Source organism: Molothrus ater, chromosome 1 (genome assembly GCF_012460135.2).
Source record: "Molothrus ater isolate BHLD 08-10-18 breed brown headed cowbird chromosome 1, BPBGC_Mater_1.1, whole genome shotgun sequence".
In the NCBI taxonomy this organism is placed as follows: Eukaryota; Metazoa; Chordata; class Aves; order Passeriformes; family Icteridae; genus Molothrus; species Molothrus ater.
In genome coordinates this window covers 48,540,662-48,560,182 of record NC_050478.2, presented here as the reverse complement: position 1 = coordinate 48,560,182, position 19,521 = coordinate 48,540,662, and the positions used below count along the sequence as shown (strand labels likewise).

General features: G+C 39.6%; 1 protein-coding gene across 3 annotated transcripts in view; it reads right to left on the bottom strand.

Moving 5' to 3' along the window:
- Positions 1–19,521, bottom strand: part of TRANK1 (tetratricopeptide repeat and ankyrin repeat containing 1) — a 53,087-nt gene that overhangs the window by 10,298 nt on the left and 23,268 nt on the right. Inside the window, exons 3-14 of one of the 3 annotated variants that reach the window (XM_054515384.1) lie at positions 18,786–18,816; positions 18,168–18,335; positions 16,215–16,370; positions 15,590–15,841; positions 14,535–14,711; positions 10,278–13,154; positions 9,490–9,689; positions 8,892–9,029; positions 5,927–6,067; positions 5,076–5,232; positions 4,126–4,214; positions 47–150 (exon numbers count right to left, since the gene is read on the bottom strand). In XM_054515384.1, coding sequence (XP_054371359.1) covers positions 47–150; positions 4,126–4,214; positions 5,076–5,232; positions 5,927–6,067; positions 8,892–9,029; positions 9,490–9,689; positions 10,278–13,154; positions 14,535–14,711; positions 15,590–15,841; positions 16,215–16,370; positions 18,168–18,335; positions 18,786–18,816 — 4,490 coding nt within the window. The remainder of the gene's footprint in view (positions 1–46; positions 151–4,125; positions 4,215–5,075; positions 5,233–5,926; positions 6,068–8,891; positions 9,030–9,489; positions 9,690–10,277; positions 13,155–14,534; positions 14,712–15,589; positions 15,842–16,214; positions 16,371–18,167; positions 18,336–18,785; positions 18,817–19,521) is intronic. The other 2 variants (XM_054515386.1, XM_036406362.1) reach the window with 2 other exon arrangements.

The following is a 19,521-nucleotide window of genomic DNA, read 5'->3' as shown; positions in this document are numbered from 1 at the left end:
CTCTGCCCCACAAAGTGACACTCACTCAGCTGCACTGATATCCTACCTTGGGCTGCTTTTCTTTGCACGCACTTTGAGAACAGCGTCGTGTGTCAGGGCCAGCTTTGACTTCTCAGCTGCTCCTCCCTTTTGGTAACATTTGGCAGCCACCTGGGGTGAAATCACACACAGCATTCACAGATGTGCATCCAGCCCATGCTTTATCACATAAAAGCAATACTTAATTTTACAGTCACTGGAATGGAAAGCAGCAAGATTGGCAGGGTGCCTGGAAAAAGGAAAAGGTAAAACACTGTGGTATATTTTTAGGACAAAAAGAAAAGCTTTCTGTGCAACTACCAAAATTAGAACAATAATTACAATATTCCATGGAAGTAGTGAAAGCAGAATTCCCAGTAAGCTGATAGAACAAATAGCATATGCAATCAGAATGACAGCCTTAACCATTAACTGGTAAGTCACCAAGCATCTACAACACATTACAAAAAGCAGGAAGACCAATGCATACAAAGTGAAATCGAAAAGCAAGGAACATTTACTCAATGCTTTTATCTTACCAGGCTCTTTCTGTGAAAACTAAACAGAAACACTGAGAGTTACCATGCTCCTAGCAAGGTTTTCTTCATCACCCTGCTTATTCTGCAACACCACAATTTCTTTACTCTAGCCATTAATTTAATGTTGCTTCTGTTTGGAAATTGCACACTGCAAGCCACCCTTGGAACTGCCAAAGTCACCAGATAATGTCATCTTAAGGCAGCATTGATTAGCAAAGATCAGTGTTATAAAGAAAACAGATTTGCAGATAAGATAGCTAATACATTTCAGATTTCAAGATTATTTTTTTTTAGCTGTGTGGGTTTTTTTTTCTCAACTCTTTTCTGTCCATTTAGAAAACTGCCTTTTATTTTCAAGGGGAGATAAAGACTATCTATATAGTGGCAACTGATTACTTTGGGTTTTTGCCTTGTTATAAATACTAATTTTCTCTTCAAAGAATTTTATGTTGTTACCTGCAAAACCCAGAAGCTTTCCCTCTGCCGTGATCTCAAAAAAGTATCTGAAGTTATTTCATAGAATCACAGAACATCTCAAATTGAAAGGGACTTATAAGGATAATAGAAGCAAACTGACTGCTCCCTGCAGGACTACCTAAAACAAACCCACACAACTAAGAACGTCATCCAGATGCTTCTTGAACTCTGAACTCATGGCTTGATGCCATGGCTACTTTCCTGGAGTGCCTGTGGCAGACCACGTTTTCAGTCAAGAGCCTTTTCTAGGTCGAATCTGATCTTCTTCTGATCCAACTTCATTCCATTTCCCCATGTCCTATCACTGGTAACCAGAGAGAGATCAGGACCTCCCTTTGAGGAAGTTCTAGACTGTGATGAGGTTAGCCCTCAGCCATCTCTTCTCTAAGCTGAACAAAACAAGAGACTTCAGCTGTTCTTCTTAAGACATATCCTCTAGAGCTGCCCATGCCAATGGCAGGAGGGTTAGGACTGGATGAGCCTTGAGGTCTCTTCAAAACTAGTTTTGAAGAGACCATTCTATGATTCTATGACTTTTCATCCTCTTGGTCACCTTCCTCTGGACACACTCTAATAGTCTGTTGCCCTTCTTATATTTTGGTGCCCAAAACTGCACAGAGGTGAGTAGTCCAAAACTACTCCAGCTGAGTCTGCACCAGCACAGAGCAGAGCAGGACAATCACCTCCTTTGACTGGCTCACAATGCTGTATTTGATGCACCCAGGACACTGTCTGCCTTTTTGGTTGTCGAGGCACACTGCTGGCTCATCTTCAACTTGCCATCAAACCAGACTCCCACATCTCCTTTCATGGGGCTGTTCTCCAGCCTCTCATTCCCTAATTTGAATGCATAACCAGGAGTACTCCACCCTAGGTGCAGAATCTGGCACCTGCCCTTGTTAAATCTCATACAGTTGGTGACAGCCCACTAGGTTATCAAGGTCTCTGCAGGACCTCTCTACCCTTGAGGGAATCAACAGCTCCTCCCAATTTAGTATCCTCCAGGTTTAGTATTGTTGCAAACATGTTTAATGTACACTCCTTTCCAGTGTGCAAATTATTTATAAAAACATTAAAGAGCACTTGCCCGTAAATTGAGCACTGGGGAATCCAACTAGGCTGGCCCCAATGGGCCACCAGCCCCATATAACCCCATTTACTGTAACTCTTTGAAACCTGACTTGACAACCAGTTTCTCACCTAATGTATTATGGACTTGTCTAGCTGTGTCCTGCAATTCCATCCAGAATAAAGAGACTGTGAGAGAAACTATTAAAATCTTTGCTAAAACCCAAATATACCACATCTACTGGCTTCTCTTGGTCAACTAGATGAGTGACCTTGTCATAAAAGGAAATTAAGTCGGTTTAGTGGGACTTTCCCATAGTGAACCTATGCTGCCTATGACTAATGACTGCATTGTCACTCAAATGTTATTTTCAGTAACTCCCAGAATAACCTTCTCCATAATTTTACCAGGCACCAAAGAGAGACTGAAAGGCCTGTAATTACCAGGGTCTTCTTTTCTACCCTTCTTGAAAACTGGGACATTTGCCAGCTTCCAATTGACTGGGACCTCTCCAGACTCCCAAGACCTTTGAAAAATAATGGAAAGGGACCCCACAATAAAATGGGTCAGCTCATTCAGTACCTCGAATGAATCCCATCAAGCCCAATAGATTTACATGCATCCAGCTGCAACAGCAAGTCTCAAACTAGTGCAGAGTCAGCTGGGAGTTTATCATCCCCCAAGTCTTCCAGCCCATCATCAGTTTTAAAGACAGAGGTGAAGAAGGCATTAAATGTCTCTGCTTTGTCTATGTCCCTATTTGTGAGGTAAATGACCTTATCAAGTAATGGACTGATGTTATATCCAATCCTTCTTTTGCTGTTAATGCGTTTTAAAATGACCTTTTTGTTATCCTTCACAGTGCTGGGTAGCTTGAAATCTACTCGAGCTTTGGCCACATGAATTTTCTCCCTACAGTGACAAACAGCATCTCTGCTATCCTCCTGTGTCACCTCCCCTTGTTCCAATGTTGACATACTTTCCCTTTTCCCCTAAGTTCAAGAAGAAGATGCCTGTTCAGCCAAGCCAGACTCTGCCCCACTTGCTTGACTTCTGACCCTTTGGAATTTCCTGCTTCTGCACACTTCAGAGACAGCCCTTAAAAAGTGCCTGTCATTCATGAATTCCCAAGGGACCTTACTAATTAGCTGCTCTCCCCATATCCACGGTCAAAGGTATGCAGGACTTTTTCTTCTACAATCAACAACTTGAAACTCCATTACTTTGTGGTCACTGTGACCAAGACATGAATCCCCACCTCACTCACAAATGCCTCTCTGTTTATTAGGAGGTGAGTTTTCCCTAGTCAGCTCCCCTAGTACCTGCACCCAGAAGTTATCTTCAACATTCTCCAGAAATTTCCTGGACCTGTTTGTGTCCACTGTATGATTTTCTCAGTTAATATCTGGGAAGTTAAAATCACCCAGAAGGACAAAAGCATTTGATCTAGATACATCCCTCATCTCCCTGTAGAACATTTCATTGATGTTGTCATCCTGGCTGAGTTCTGCTTTGATGCCATTAACTGTCATCCCATATCTGGACTGCATTAACTAGGAAGCTAGGAAACAAAAGACTGTCAAATCTCTATGTTTTTTAAACACAAAGGGAAACCATCATTTTCCTACCCAAATTAATACACTTCCAAGAAATGCTTTCATTTTTCTACAGTATGTGCAATGATACTGTCAAGAACATGGTTTAGATTCAAGCATATCAGTTAATTCTGAAGGATGCTAATAATTGTTTTTCCTACTGTCTTTCATTTGTGTGCATTAAAATGTACTTCCCTCATGAGATTGCAAATTTCTGGGCAGTGAATTTAAGATTACAAAAAAAGGCTTGCTCTCCCTGCTCACTTCTTGTAAGTCATTTACAAGCAGACACATAGCTATAAACCACAAACTAAGGCAGACTGCTACAGAGCAACTGAAGGTTTACAGATGGCTTTATAGATACAGAGAAAAGAAAAGGTTTCAGAATAAGCAAGAATCCTTATTTCAGATAAACATATGTTCCTACCTCCCAGAACTGGTGTTTGGCATAGTAGTCTCCCTGTGCAATCCATTCTTCTGGAGTTGAAGTTTTAGCAAACATGCTGTCATCTAAGTCTACAAGGGCAGGGGTGACCATTTTATGTTAGAATGGATAAACCACAGAAACCACTTATCATGTACCAAAACTAAGCATTATCTCACAATGTTCCAAGCTCTATGTTTGTGCTTACACCAGTAATGGTAACTATGAGTCAAGTGTGGTAATACTGTTGTGTGAAGCTGCCAGTGAGAATACAAAAAACCCTCAGAGCTTGGCTGGAGACTTGGCTGGTAAGTGGCTGAAACTGCATTAACACAGCAGAAAATCTGACTACAAATTGACCACTTTAAGCTATAAATATCTGCAGCCATCAGGGTCCATTGAGTTCTCTCCACAGTAACTGGCTGAGCAGCAGTGACCTGATCTCTCTTTATGCAGGAACACTGCTTAAGGTCACTCCTCGAGGCTGAGGGATCCCTTACCCAACACCAGACATCAATGGGCTGGTAAATGACATTTTTGCATATGTGTAATATTTAAGATAAGTATGGAAAGCTTACATAAAAAGTAGAGTATTGACCACCAATCCATGCATACTTTCTGAATATTTTACATATCTGAATTTACTGATTAGAACTCAATAAACTAATTACAAGATCAGATCTGTCTAAGGAATCACTGACTCTCCTCCTGTGACAGCAAGAAAACTTAAACTAGTGAATTAGCAATAAAGTTATACTTTAGCATATTCAACTGATCTTTAGAGACAAAAGAATTAAGACCCACTGAAATAAGTGGAAATTTGCAAGGGCAGTTATCAATATATACAGTTAGAAGGACCAAGGCATTTAACCTTTATTACACAACCTAAAAGCAAGAAAACATGAGTTTTGACTGTTTGACAGTCTTTTAAGAAAGTTTTAGGACAACTTTACCTTTCTTTTCATCTGTTTTGACAACCTTAACAAATTTTCTTTTGATGAAATACTTAAAAGCTGGAGCCCGTTTATCACGATCTTCATCAAAGATCCAAAGATTGACTCTGGCTCTTGTAATTGCAGTATACAATTGCTTGAGCTCTCCATTCAGCATCTGAAGCAGAACAAAAAAATTGAATTAAATAAATGAAATGCCAGATGAGCTAAATTGTTAGAAAGAAACATAATTTGCAGTTATAAGAAAATAGAGAATTTATACAGAATGAATAACAAGTAAGAAAGTGCTTTTAAGTAAGCAAGTCTAAATATTAAATATGGGACTCCAATTACATAAGCCATTATCCATCTAACTTATAAGCAACTAATACTACAAATCAGCTGCAGGAATGACAGGCTATTTTCCTTCTAATCACTTGCACATATAACTATTAATTTACCATACAATCCTGAAAATATCTGACTCACCAGATTCTAAACAACTTCCTTAATTTCAAGGTAGTGACACCAATCAGAAACCAGACTATAGGAATAATGAATATTGACAAGCTGAATTGCTATTTGCTTTAACCACAGTTGTTCTGTAAATATACCCAAAAGTCTTTGTCACAGGTTTTGTTCTCTAATCAAATTACATTTGCAAACAATCTCTTATCTTTTAAAATCAGTACTATATGTATTCTATTACAATGTATTTATATTATATTATACAAATGTGAACAACTATAGAAGGTAAAGCAACCTTGATAAACATGGAAGTAACAGGATGAAAGGATTTAAGAAATTTCCCTACTTTAAAGATTTAAGAATTTAATTTGTCCTTCCTATTCCTAACGTTACAAAAAACTCACCTTGTACATTTCTACATTAAATGGAGTCCTTTCCTGCATACCAGTGGCATCCTCTAATGGCACCTCAATTAGCAAGTTGCTTCCCAATTGCACATCCAGATCAGGACTATAAGAAGAAATTATCTTCCATTCTTTGCTAGCCTGAAATATCAAGAGAATAAGGTTTATTTGTATGTACTAACTACTACTGCCTACATATGCACAAGATTGCATGGTGTGACCTATTCATCCCTACAAGAGAAGAAGGCTCAGAGGAGAAGACTGGGGGAGAAAATTATCTCAGGGACGAATGTAAAGAATAAACATCAATTTTCAATGAGAAAGGTGAACTTCATCTCAACACAGCCTTTGCTTGAGATACTTGTCTGTACCAGATGGTCATCAAGGAATATAAACAACCTTCCCTAAAACAGCTAGTACAGAGTTACACCCTCCTGAGCTGCCCAGGCAAAAGCAAAGATGTGCATCAGCCCAACAGACTGCAGAAAATCTGAGGAGCAAAGAAAACAAACCTTTCAGAGTGCAACTGGCTTGAGCTGGGTACAAGCTTCAGGGACTGGGGATGGCCAGCATCAGGATGGAGAAGCCAATGGGAATACATACATATATATATATATATATATATATATATATATATATGTGTGTGTGTGTGCGTGTGTGTGTGTATGTACATGTACACACAGGGAGCACTAATGGGAGTCATATCTGTATTCTGATTCCAATGTATATTGTCATTGTTATATTATGCTTGCCTTGGGATTTCAGGATACCGCTATATCACTCTTCTACATCCAAATTATATGCAATGCTCAATATATCAAATAAGTAATTTGATATTAAACATGAAAACCTCTTTAGGTGGACTATACATTTTCAGCTGAACACCCTTACAATGACCCCTCTGTGGAGGAAGTCATGTTACCTTCACCATGGAGGAGGGTCAAGTTTTAGACCTAGGGACAAGGATCCTCCTATAAACCCCTGATATCACAGCAGGCAAACTCACTGAGGGGGGATGTGCTGATTGCTGGGGCAGGTAGCTCCCTGCCAGCTTGGGGCAGAATGAAAAGTAAATGGTGGTGGGATAACACTCACAAGCTGCAATTTGTCATACTAAAATCTACTATCTAAAATACATTGGAGAGATCTTGGCCTGCAGGTTAGGAAGGGCAGCCACTAAGTCTCCTTGACTCTACAAAACTGACAAGCTCAGTGAGCTGGACCCACACATATCCCATGCTGGTGTATATTCTCATCCTCAAGGCTCCCAGAAAAGATCTGGCTGGTCATTCATGTGATGAATGTATTAAGCTTCGTGTTGAACACCAGTAACTGCTAGTGCTGGTCTCAGTCAGGGGGTGGAATGGCACCTGCCAACACCTCCTCTTGTAAGAACACTCAGAGGTGAGCAAAAAAAAACCCACTCATGGGGAAAGTCTAAAAAAGCGTGGTCAGAAAATATTGAACTCCAACACAGAGACATGTGAAAGATGTCTATAAATATGCACAGGCACTCCTAACTATAAGTTAAGTGTGGCAGCAGATCAGTGCTGTGCACTCTCATGCCATGTAGGAAATGCCAGCTCCTGATCACACTACTCTGCAGGCTCCTGATCCCCTGCAAAACTAATAACCTTAAAATCATGACTATGTTCTAAGTGATGTTCATTTTTCCCTTTTGGTATTGAAAATTCCATTTAATTGAAATGTGATTAAATACTGCCAAGTTTCTGGCACAACATGAAAAATACTCATAATAAGGCTCAAATAACATTTTTACAATTTATATGTTGCTGAGCTTTCAGCAACACAAAACAAGTTAACTGTCTTCCCATGGGAGAAAAAAGCAGGAAACCTTTCCTGAAAAATGTACTTTGAAGATTTTAAAAAATCATCAATGAAGATATTCCTAAGCCTGTCATAGATTGTAACATGATAACCAGCTAAAGGTATCAGTTTGGTCAAGAGCTTGCTGTGTTTTGGGGGCTTGGCTTTTTTGCCTTTTAGATTTTTCATTCACATCTGCTTCCTGAAACAAGACTCTTCTTAAATCCCATTTTCAAGACAAATAAAAAGAAAACCCAACACTTTATGAAGTGCACACAGCCACATTGCTGTGTTTACAACGGTTCAGAGATTCAGCTTTTCTAAATTAGAAAACCTCAGGGTGAGCTGCTTTCTTGCCTGCTTGTTTAGCTCCTCAAATCAACTCAATTACTCATGACTCACAGAAACACGGAAGAATTGTATGAAAACAGTTCTCCAGGCCTGACATACATTAGTCTAAGCTAAAATGCTCTACACAACTCAATTCTGCTAAACTGCTTCTCTAAATCCTGATAAATGGCTTGTTGTTTTCCTGATTAGAACTTGCACCACCAGAAACAAATCAACTTTGAGAAATCTACTGTGACAGCCAGTATTTACCTCAAGCTCCTTCCTTCTGCCCTCATCACATAACATTCACTAACCTCTGTGAAGGGGCACCAGTAAGCTGCCCTCAGTTTTCTTGTGGTTTTTATCTGCTGAAAACCACATGAGACATTGTTTTGAGGAGCAGAGGCAGAGGACATCTGCAACAGGGCTGTTCACACTGAATGTTTAATCACAGAGTAACTCAGTCGTGGGTACATGGAGTGTCTGCGAGCATGTTAAGTAAGGAATACTTGGAATACTTGCCTAGCTGGGGTCAGAGGAGTAGTCTTGGTGTGCAGCAGAAGAGTGTGTGTGTCTACAACGTGGTGTGTACCCCAAGGTTCTCCCTTAAATTTTAACAGTAAACCTGAAGGAAAGTGCAGCACTTAAGGAAACAGGTTCTCAATTAATAAACCTGTGACCTCTCTGTTTTCTACTCTGATGAGACCATTCATCTTCAGAGAAAAGAGGGAATACTTTCCCAGCTGAACCATTAATTAGAAAGATAGACTTCAGAAAAAAACGCAGAAAAAGGATAAGAATTAAATACCTCTGAATCTGTGAAAAAGTTGTAAAGGAGGACATCATCAAATTCCAAGCCCTTTGCTTCATAAATTGTCAGTACAAGTGCCAAACTAAGTTCCTCAGGTATCTTCTCCTTTGCAGTTTCATTTGCCACTAATACCACCTGCCATAAAATACATTATAAAAAAACATTAGAAAGCAAAAAGGAAAAAAAAAGTAACAGTTGCATAGAGAAAGACAAACATGATGATAATAAAAGAGCCTTTCAAAAACTAGACAACATTTCACAAAGACATTTCAGCACACTCCACAAAAAAGGTCACAAAGCTGCCACTAGAAGACTGACAAATGCGTGGTATGTGCAGACAGTTTTAGATCTGGTGTAAGAATATTTGGAGTTAGAAAGGAACGGGTCAGACAATACCTCACACCAAAAAAAGAACAGAAAGAACCAGACATATTAAGAAGAAACAGAAACCAACACAATAAAGGTTTCTAAGCTTGAAATGCCTAATTTATCAGTGAGACAAGGGCTTAAAAAAGAAAGTTGTGGGCAGTTCATACAAGACTATTATTTAGCAACAGAGCTGGCAGAATCTGCAAAAAGCCTAAGAAAAGCAAACCTGATGTGCTCCAAATTCTATGGGTTGCGTTTTCCTTTTGTTGCCCCTCAGCAGAATTGCTAGGTCACTAACACTGCAGGACTCCAAGACAATAGGTTTTGGCCCATCAAAGAGACCACGGTCCTGAGGAAGGCGATCAAAAGATTCTGGAAAATAATGCTGGAGCAAATCAACCACTCCAGATGCTAAACGGAGAATACCTGCAAAAAGCACAATAAAGGTTTTAAATTTCAGCCTGAAGTCCTTGCAAATACACTTTTAAAAGTTTCTGCTAGAAATTTGGAATCAAGATATATGACAAAAACACTGATCAGGGAAGGCTGAAGCTGTAAGCTTCAATTTATGTTTCTGCCAATTTGAGTGGATGTCATTCTTGGGCCTCTAAAGATCAGAAAACATGCTACAGTGGCTTGGCAGCATTCTCACAAAATAAAGATCGCAAATGGGAAACAAGTAAGAAAAGCAGAAGCAGTACACCAATGCTGCAAAATCTAGTGCTTTGGGTGATAGGACAACAGAAATGGGAAAGATAATTTTTCCCTCAAACACAGCCAAAGCATCCAGTAAGCATGAGAATTCAAAAAATTACAATTTTAAAAACATTCATTTTTGGTTTTCCACTTGAGCTTTCAAACAACAGAATTGACATTCAGAAAAAGCTGTCCATCTGATCTTTTTGAAAAACAGGCCACATAGAGACTGGCTTTCAACTGGCCAGCAGAAAACTTCAATTATTAGTAACATCTTTAGAGCCCAGGCTCCAATCATAAATAAATTTGTTACTCTACCTGAATGGGACCTGTAGTTCTGGTACAAATGATAAATCCTTTTCGGTTTCCTAACACGCTGCTTCTTGTTCACAGAGCTCTTGCTTGCGTAATGAAACAGCGACCTGAGGTCACTAAAACGAAAAGCAACTCCTTTCATGATGCTCTGGGCAGTGTCACCGGTCAGAAACATGGCATTGGGGTCATTGATGCATTTCATCAACAGGGCTAGCTCAGCTTGCGTGAAATCCTGTATCTCATCACCATAGAACTCATGGATGGACCACGGCAGCTCCCTGAGCTTAGAAAGTCTTTGAGATAAATTATACAGCAAATCTTCTTCGTCAAAGTAACCCCTCTGTGATCGTATCTGCTGATAAAGACAGAAGAGGTTATAGATCTCACTCCTGTCTTCCGTGAAGTTTGGTGATCTCTTTCGGCCTAGCTTTTTGTACTGCTCCTCAGTAAGCTTGCCCCCAAAGCAACTCAGTGCCTCAAAAGAGCCTTTCAGAAATGATTTGATTTCTTTCCAAACCAGTGCTGGATTGTACAAGCTTTTACCTTTTATCATTTTTGGCCATATTTCATTTGCAAATACATTGTAAGTCACAAAAGTCCAAGGATCATTTTCCTTAGAGCATGCATCTGCAGCTCCTCCATCATCACCATGTTCTGCTTCAAGATTACCTTCTTCATCTTCATCCTGCCAATTTGGTACAATCAAGTCTTCCTGAGGACTCCAACCAACAATTGCTCTTTTAAGACTTCCATCTTCATTTCTTGGAAAAAATGGGTCGGGCATGGATGCATCTAGTAACAGCAACAACTGCTTGGAGGTGACAAACAGTGGAAAATTTTCATCTTTAATGTCTTGTAGCCTGTGAATGTTTGGGTCCAGAGGTCTGAAGTGACTGGTCACCTTGGAAGACTTGCTAAGTTCAATGAAATTCTTCTGAACTTCTCGGCACAGGACAGGATTTTTTGTTACGAAGATCTGGTGCAGGTGCTCCAGTTTGTTTGATGCTTCTGCAGTACACATTTGATCTTCTTCATGGTCACCACATGAATTCATTTCTGCACCAGCTGTGCCTACGGGAACCTTTTCATCCTCGCTGTCCTGGTTTTGCTCATCACTCACCTGCTCCTCACTTGAATTATCGCTCTCGTGTTTTGGTTCACTCTCTTCCTTCCTTGAACTAGCTTTTTCAACCTCACTGCACTGCCTCTGCTGCCATGTCTGCCTCTCCAACAGAGGTCCATCTGCCAAGCTGGATTTTTCCCAGTATGAATAGAATTTCTTCCAAAGCCTATACAAGCAGCAAGTTGTCTTCCCTGTCCCACTTCGCCCAATTAAAATGATTGGTTCCATAGGCTTTGGATTGAGATCAATCACTGCGTACTCCAGCTCCCCAACACGGAAAGGGTAATCAACAGAAGACTGCACATCATTTATAATGTTAAGCGCCATGTTAGTACTGAAGCTGTGGAATTTCATTATATTGTATTCCAGTTCTGCTGCACAAGCTGGAGGGAAATACTCAGGCCTGGTATGTTCTTTTGATTTTTCTGCCTCCATGTCTTCAATGTAACAACGTGGAACACGCTTCTGTGTTGTCACACTGTGGTTCTGAAGCCCTTCGCTTATACCCTTGAGCTTTTTCCTCAAAATGCAGGATAAGCCACGGTTGTAGGAAATGCATATATTTTCTAAGGCACGGTTCAGCTTGCAGTGGTCAAGAACAATGGCCCAAATTCTAATTATTTCTGTGTAAACTCTACCTGATTTTTCTAGACAACTTTTTGTCTGTTCTGTCTCCATGATCTTTTCTGGACTCTCACTGCAACGAGGAGAAAAGTCAATGGCAAGTTCCCATAGCATTCTTGCACCTTTGCCCAGTTTGGCTTCATACAGCTGGATATCAGCTTTCAAGTGTTTCAGTGGCTTCTGGAGGCCCCTAGACCATTCCCCATTGCCAAGGCGCTTAATTGTCATGATGGTTTTAGTTTTCAGATAATGAGGCACAGCTTTACTGCTCAAAGTCTTTAACATTTCAGGAGTGCACTCTATTTCCCAAGTCATGTTATCAAACTCCTGCACATATGCCTCAATATCCAGACTCTTCCCCTTTTCTTCCTCTAGTTCTTCCTTCTCTCCATTAGGCAGGGCCATACTAAATTCCCCTGCACCCTTCTTTTTCTCCCAGTTGTCCCCTTTTCTTTCAGGATGAGCTATGTTTCCACAAGGTTGCAAGGAACTCCTTCCCTCTTCCGAGTTAGTCTGGGCTGAAGATGGCTTTTGTACCAGAGGATGATCCTTTTTCAGGGTGTCGCTCACTTTCAATTGCTGAATTAAAGCTGTGATTGCCTGCACTAGACTTTCCTGTAGTGTTAAGGGGCTGTTTATTCCTTCTGTTTCCTGCTTTGCCAACTGACCCTTTTTTGTTTTCATGGAACATGGGGTTTTTAAATCATTATGCACTGCGTTGCCAGATGGTGTCTTTAATGAGAACCCAGATGAAGAATGCCCCGTGCTCTTTGACTGTGAAATCTCAGAGGCTGGAATGGGTTTAGATACTTTAACCAACTGCCCTGCTCTGTCTTGGCGGTGCTTCTTCTTCTCCTGTGTGGCATTATTCCACACTTCTAGCAGTGGATCTCTCTTCTTAATTCTATGCATCACATCTTTTCCTGATTTGTTTTTTATGTTGAAGTTAATGTCAAATTTTGCCAATAACTCTGCTATTCTCTTAGTCTGCTTTGAAAATCCTTTCTGGAAAATAATATGCATCACTGTATTTCCATTGTCATCTTGTATGTTTGGATTAAGACATGGAAAGTCAGATGGTCTTGAAGCAAAGAGGTCAAGCAGATAATTTAGGATGTTTAAACCAATGCCATCTGAAAGCAGGAGAACAAACAGAAAATAAACTAAATTGCTTTATAAGTCTGCATTGTATGCCAACAATTTCAATACTTTTTTTTTCTGCTGCTAGGAAATGAAAATCAGTTGCTTTTAAAAAGAAAAACAAAATCTACATTTCATGTTTATAAAACATGCTCACCTGAAACAACTCAAAACTAAGCTTTCCCAAGTTTCAGGAAAAACAATACAAAGGCAACAAAGCTTTAGAAATTCCTAGTGCTGCAATTATTCCCATAGCATCAGTCAATTTCATTCCTCTTTTAACCTCTGGGTACAGACAGATTTGTTCATTTTCCAACATCAGCCCTGACTGCTTCCCAAGGGACACTGGTGCCCTGTCATCCAGACAAGCAGCAGCTTGAGATAGTGCTCTGGGGTCATTTGGTTCACTTTAATAAAGCACCCAGAAGTAATCTGCTGCAGATAACTTTGCTTTACTAAAATAACCTGCAGGAAATCCCAAATATTTCCTGATATTTGAGGTCCCTGGAGCAACTTCCTACAAAATAAGATTAGGTACCTCCCCGGGGGGGGGCGGGGGGGGAAATACATGTATATTCTACAGCTTTCTAGATTTCATCCAGATAATAGATGTGATTTAAATGAGACAATAGATGTGAAACATTTATATTCTAGCTGTAAAATAGTTGCACGCCAAAATCACTGTAAAGAAATTGCACATCAAAAACTTTGCACAGTGAAAAATACTTCAGAGAACATATGGTCATGGGACTTCTTAATCTTTTAATTTTAAAATGACAACTGGCATTATCTATGCTCGTAATCTCTCTAAAGCTATTCAATGAAATGTTTATGTTTTAAAAATTAATAAATTCAATATTTTAAATAATTTTAATCCTTCAACTCAAAAATGCATTTTTTCCTAACTTAAAATCAAACCTGATTTAGGGGATCAATTTCATAGTTTATCCTACCTTTTTATATTTTTACATAAGCCCTACAGTTCTTTCACTCCCCCCCAAACAAAACTTTACTTGATTTATGACTGAACAAAAACTGATAAACAGATTTCAGATGCCACTGCAGGATTTCCTTCAAAGTCTGCTGCCATAGTCTGCTCTTACTTTACCTTTGCTTCTTCCAACCCACACAGCACTCATTTTACAGGGTTTCAGAGAGGAGCCTTCCTTGATTCCCCCATGCCACCTGAGCTGCCATTACCTCTCCTCACAGCCCCAGCCAGCAGAGCCACAAAGAAGAACACATCAGCTTAACAGCTGTGTATTCCTTTGGGGGCTGAGTGAGACATGGTCAGATATCCTGATCCACCCTCCCTGCAACAGCAGAACGGGCAGGTAAGGAATGGGGAATGTTTCCAACAACAAAAGCCTTACCTTTTTTATTTAAACAGATGAAAACTGCAGCATGCAGAGGAGTATCTCCTTGTGTAACAGAGAGGTTTCGAGGGTCCGCACCTTTGGTCAGCAGCAAATATGCCAATTCAAAATAATTCATTCTGAGGCATATTTTCAGTGGTATTTCAGAGTTGGTTCCAAAACCATCAGGCAGAGCTGGTGTGAAGGACAGGAAAATATCAGGCTTTAAAACTCATACACCAACCTGCTAACTGCAGCAAGCTCTGAACAGATGCAGTCAGATGCTGACTGCCAGGCAGGTGAGAGGGGTATTTTTTTTGCCAGCTTTTTATGTGTATCTGTTAAAACACTTTTTGACTAAGAAGATCTTCATAATTTCCCCTTGTCTCCCATTAAACTGAACAACCAGTCCTTCTGTTGTGATAGGAAGACATAAAGACCAGAACATATCTTCTCCAAGTCAGTCAGTCATTGACTGAAACAAGAGGCCTCCTTGCTCCAGTGGCCTTCAAAAGGCTTCAACAGGACCACATGTCCATAACTTATAGCTAACATCAAGCTATAAGATTAAATGAAATATGCCAGAGGGATCCCAGGAATAAGCTCATGCAAAAACACCAAGTATGATGATGTCTACACTAGTTAAAAAAAGAAAGGCATCTGGTCATGTCTTTGAAATCAATGAAGAAGTCCCCTATTTGTAGCATAACAGCAGACTGAACTCAAAACCGTGGCTTACACTTTCTACCAGGACAATATTGTGGCTGAAGACAGAGAAATTGAGGCCCAAAAGACTATGCACCAACAGGTGCAGGGGCAATGATAGTTCTTGGCCTTTTACTAACCCTAGGAGACAAATTTCATTTGATAAACATCTTCCACCCAAGCAGCCTTACTAGCTACGCCATGTCCCACACAGCAGATGCAGCCAATGCATTGCACTCCAACAAGCTGCTGCACTTATACAGAGCCACAAAACCCCCATGTGTTGGTATTTCTGAGACTGTCTTGCTCCCAACATGTCAAATAACATACTGCATCTCTTATAGCACATTAATATCACAGTTTTTCACCTCCTCGTTCAAGCAAGCATCTTATGAGGTGCACTTGCACGTCCAATTTTTCACACTGTTGGATAATGTTGCCAATGTCAACATCTGAAAGACTGCAGGTTTTGAAGAGTCCTCCACCTGATGGATCTTCCCCATCAGCTTTCCCTGTTAGGAGCAGCAAAACTTTATGCCACATTTGCTTCCCCAGCAACTGTTTTATGAAGCTGTTAGCACAGGCACTGGAGATGTTGCATGAGATTTCTTCAGGGATTTCTGCAAGACAGTCAAGACAACATAACTCACTCAAGGACTCATAATGAAATCCACCTCATTGTAAACTAATTTCAGAACAATTAACTTGTTAAATTGAAAGTAAGGAACGGCAAAATATATCTTTCCATCCTTATGCTGTCAGCCAAGTCAGTTTGAACATTTTGATACATCATGAATTTCTGTGCATATTCCATTGGTTCTAAGTGCAAAACACAACATTAAATATAATTAAAAGCACATTGTTCCAGTCATAAAAGTTACAGAAACACATAACAGAAGGAAGGGTAAAAGGCCAGTAAGTTTATGTTAGCACCAAACACATTTTTCACGGCAATTAATTTTTGTGAAAGGGAGAACTGGGAACTCACTGCACCTTTCACAGAAGACAGCCATTTCAGAAATCGCTTAACTGCATCTTCCTTCAATACATTTTTATGATGTGCTCCATTTTCACACCTGTAGAACTGGACAAACTGTTCCAGAACATCCTGGACAGAATCTGTATCAGTGGTGGCACTTTCATTGTCTCCTGCAAAACATTACAGAAATTGAAAATCCACTTCCTTGCCAGCATGTTTTCAGGGCAAGACTGTAATGCATTACATCCCAGGGCTCGAAGAAATGCGTAGTGACAGATTAAAAACAGATGGCTGAAACTCTTACTGACAATGCCAGTCCTGTGATGGATTTCTGACCCCAAAGGAAATTTGATACTTTCATCAAATACACTCTTGTTCTGGTTTTGCCTGGCATAGCATCATTTTTCTTCTTGGTAAATGGTACAGTGCCATGCTTTGGATGTAGGACAAGGATACTGCTGATAGCACAGTGATGTTTTGGCTGTTGCTGAGCAGTGTTCACCCTGAGACAAGCGCTTCTCCATGTCCCATGCTCTGCCGAGGACATGGAGAGCATGGGACACGAGCGAGCAGGTGCACAATAAGCTGGGAGGAAGCATGGCCAGGACAGCTTATCTGAACTGGCCAAAGGATATTCCATACCAAAGAATGTCATGTTCATTATATAAACTATGGGGAATTGGCCATGAAGGGACCATTGCTGCTTGGAGATGGGTTGAGCCTCAGTTAGTGGGGTGTGAGCAATTGTACTGTGCACCACGTGTGTTTCTTGAGGTTTATTCCTCTCTCTTTCTCCTTTTCATAACAATAACAATAATAATAGGAGTGGTAATTTTTAAACTGTTCTTATGTCAACCCACCATGGGAGGGAAGGGGAAGTGAGTGAGCTGCTGCTTGGTACTTAGCTGGCAGCTGAGGTCAAACCATGACTCCATTTACCATAATTCACTAGGCTGAAAACTGTAATAGCTTCTGTATGCAGGCAGGAAAATGCTGCAATTATATAATTGTTTGGAATTTTTAGAGTAGATGACTAAACCCAGTAATGTTTGCAGCGTACACTTTTAATGAGCTTGTCTTATTCCCCACTGCCATTTAAAAAATACAGCCATAAAAGAATTTCTCCTCTAAAAATTAAAAAAACAAAGCTAAAAATATACACCAAAATGTTACCTATAAGTTTTAAGAGATATAGAGATATTAATGTAATGGGAAATAGCAGATTTTAAACAATGTTCTAAAAATTGCCATTAAATACCAAAAAACTTGGCTTGGACTTCCTAAATGCTTCCAGGAATTCAGATACATGAAAGACCAAACAAAACAGTAGCTTTATCTCTTGGGACAAAGAGAGAGACAAGGTAGGTCATCTTTTTAGAAAGAAAGACTAACCTCAGACTGTTACCTGTAAAGTTGAGGCTTATTCTCCAGCCTCTCATTTTCACAAAGCTTAGAAAACTGTTGCAGGTTGTGCATTGCCAAAAAAACCCAAAAACTAAAAAAAAATCCTGGCCATAAAAGACAGTGCAACTCAAAATGCCAAGCAAAGCCATTATTACCACAGAGGTATTGGTGTTAACATCCTAATGGAGAACCACTGTGCTAAAACCTTCTCCAGAGCAGAGATCTCCACAGTAAAGAAAGAAAACTTCCTTTGCCAGGAGCTGTAAGATGCAAGCACAATGAAACCCCGTGTTTTCCAAAAAACTTACAAGTTATACACACATGAAAACTGAGATGTAGCCTAAAAACTGTGCTTGATGCCAAGCTTGATCTAAACATCACTTGGCCAGCAGCTGCTTTCAAGCAAGGATAAAATGTTCACTACTGACTAGCAGGAGATCGCAGTGACAACTCACAGGAAAAGTTTCATAAAACACACCCACAATAACTTATTTGAAATAAAACAGTTTTGTACCTAAAGGTTTTAATTTTAAAACAGGTAAAGCACACACTGCAAGTAGTACCTGTCTGCTTCCCAGAGGAAGTGATTTTCTCAATATGCTTGCTGACTTCTTTTACAGCATCAAAGTTTTTGTTCTTTTTCAAGATATCTATGACATATCTTGACCGTGCATCTGGAACAGAGGGATCAACCCCAAAATTCAGGAGCATGATCACATCTTCTGTTTGTCCTAAAGAAATACATTAAAAAAAAAAAAAAGAAAAAGAAAAAGAGGAAGAATAATTCACATTTTTCAGGATGTTTTTTCTGTTTTCTTTTTTATTTTTAATTACTTGGCACAATTTCTAGCATAATTTTAACTTTAAAAAAAATCTAAATTCTTCCCAGTGTCATAAGGTGACAGGGTGGAAGTCAAAGGCTGGACTTGAAGATCTCGGAGGCCTTTTCCAAACTTACTGATTCTGTGATTTTATGATTTATAATATTTATTATATATAGCTATAAAAAAATAAACTTTAGTAGATACATATGAAAATACATGTTTTCTCATATAATATATAATACATACAGACATAAATGTTAGTAAATAAATACAGATTAAAAATATGTGCTCTCCACTAAATAAATACCACATGAATATTACCAAATAAACTTTAAGCATCCAAAAGTCTGGAGTTACCTTGGCTGTGATGTTTGCTTCCTGTTGCCACCTCGTGGGCAGAGTAAGGAATACAAGGGAAAAAGCCAGAGTAACATAAAATTAAATCCCACAGAAACTGTCAAGGAAAGCATTTAGTTTGCCTCCTCTGACCAGGCACACTGCTATCTAGGCCTTCGATTTTCACCTATTTAAAAGAACAGGAGAGGCCTGACAGCAAATTATAACTTAGTTAGCCAGGAATTTTGTAGTCCTTTAAAAATTTTGTAATGAACTATGTTTACTTAGCTAAGGAATGTTCAACTGTGTTACTTTACCTGGTTTTAATTTAGACCTGTGTTGGCTGAGAGTCAGTAGAAGACCCTGAGAAATTGCCTCACCAACCTGCAGAAAGGAACTCAATGGACCCACATCCCTTAGAGAACTTAATCAATAGCTGAAGAACAGAATTCAATACGATTGTTTAATGCTGTCATATAACTAGAGATTAATTAAATACCATAGAACAAGAAAGATACCGTGAGAGAGTTAAGGAGTCAAAGCCCTACACATGCCAGAAAATTTGATTAATACATTGCAAGTGCAGAAAAGGAGCCACGTCGTAGGCTTATACAGCCCAGACAACTTACTCAGTAGTAGTTGTCTAACCAGGACAGCAAATGTAATAAAGAACTATTTAGCTGGATAAAACTTAGGTTATTCACTAAAAAAAAAAAGATAGATGAGATGTTCTGGTGGCAATTAAGAAAAACAAAAC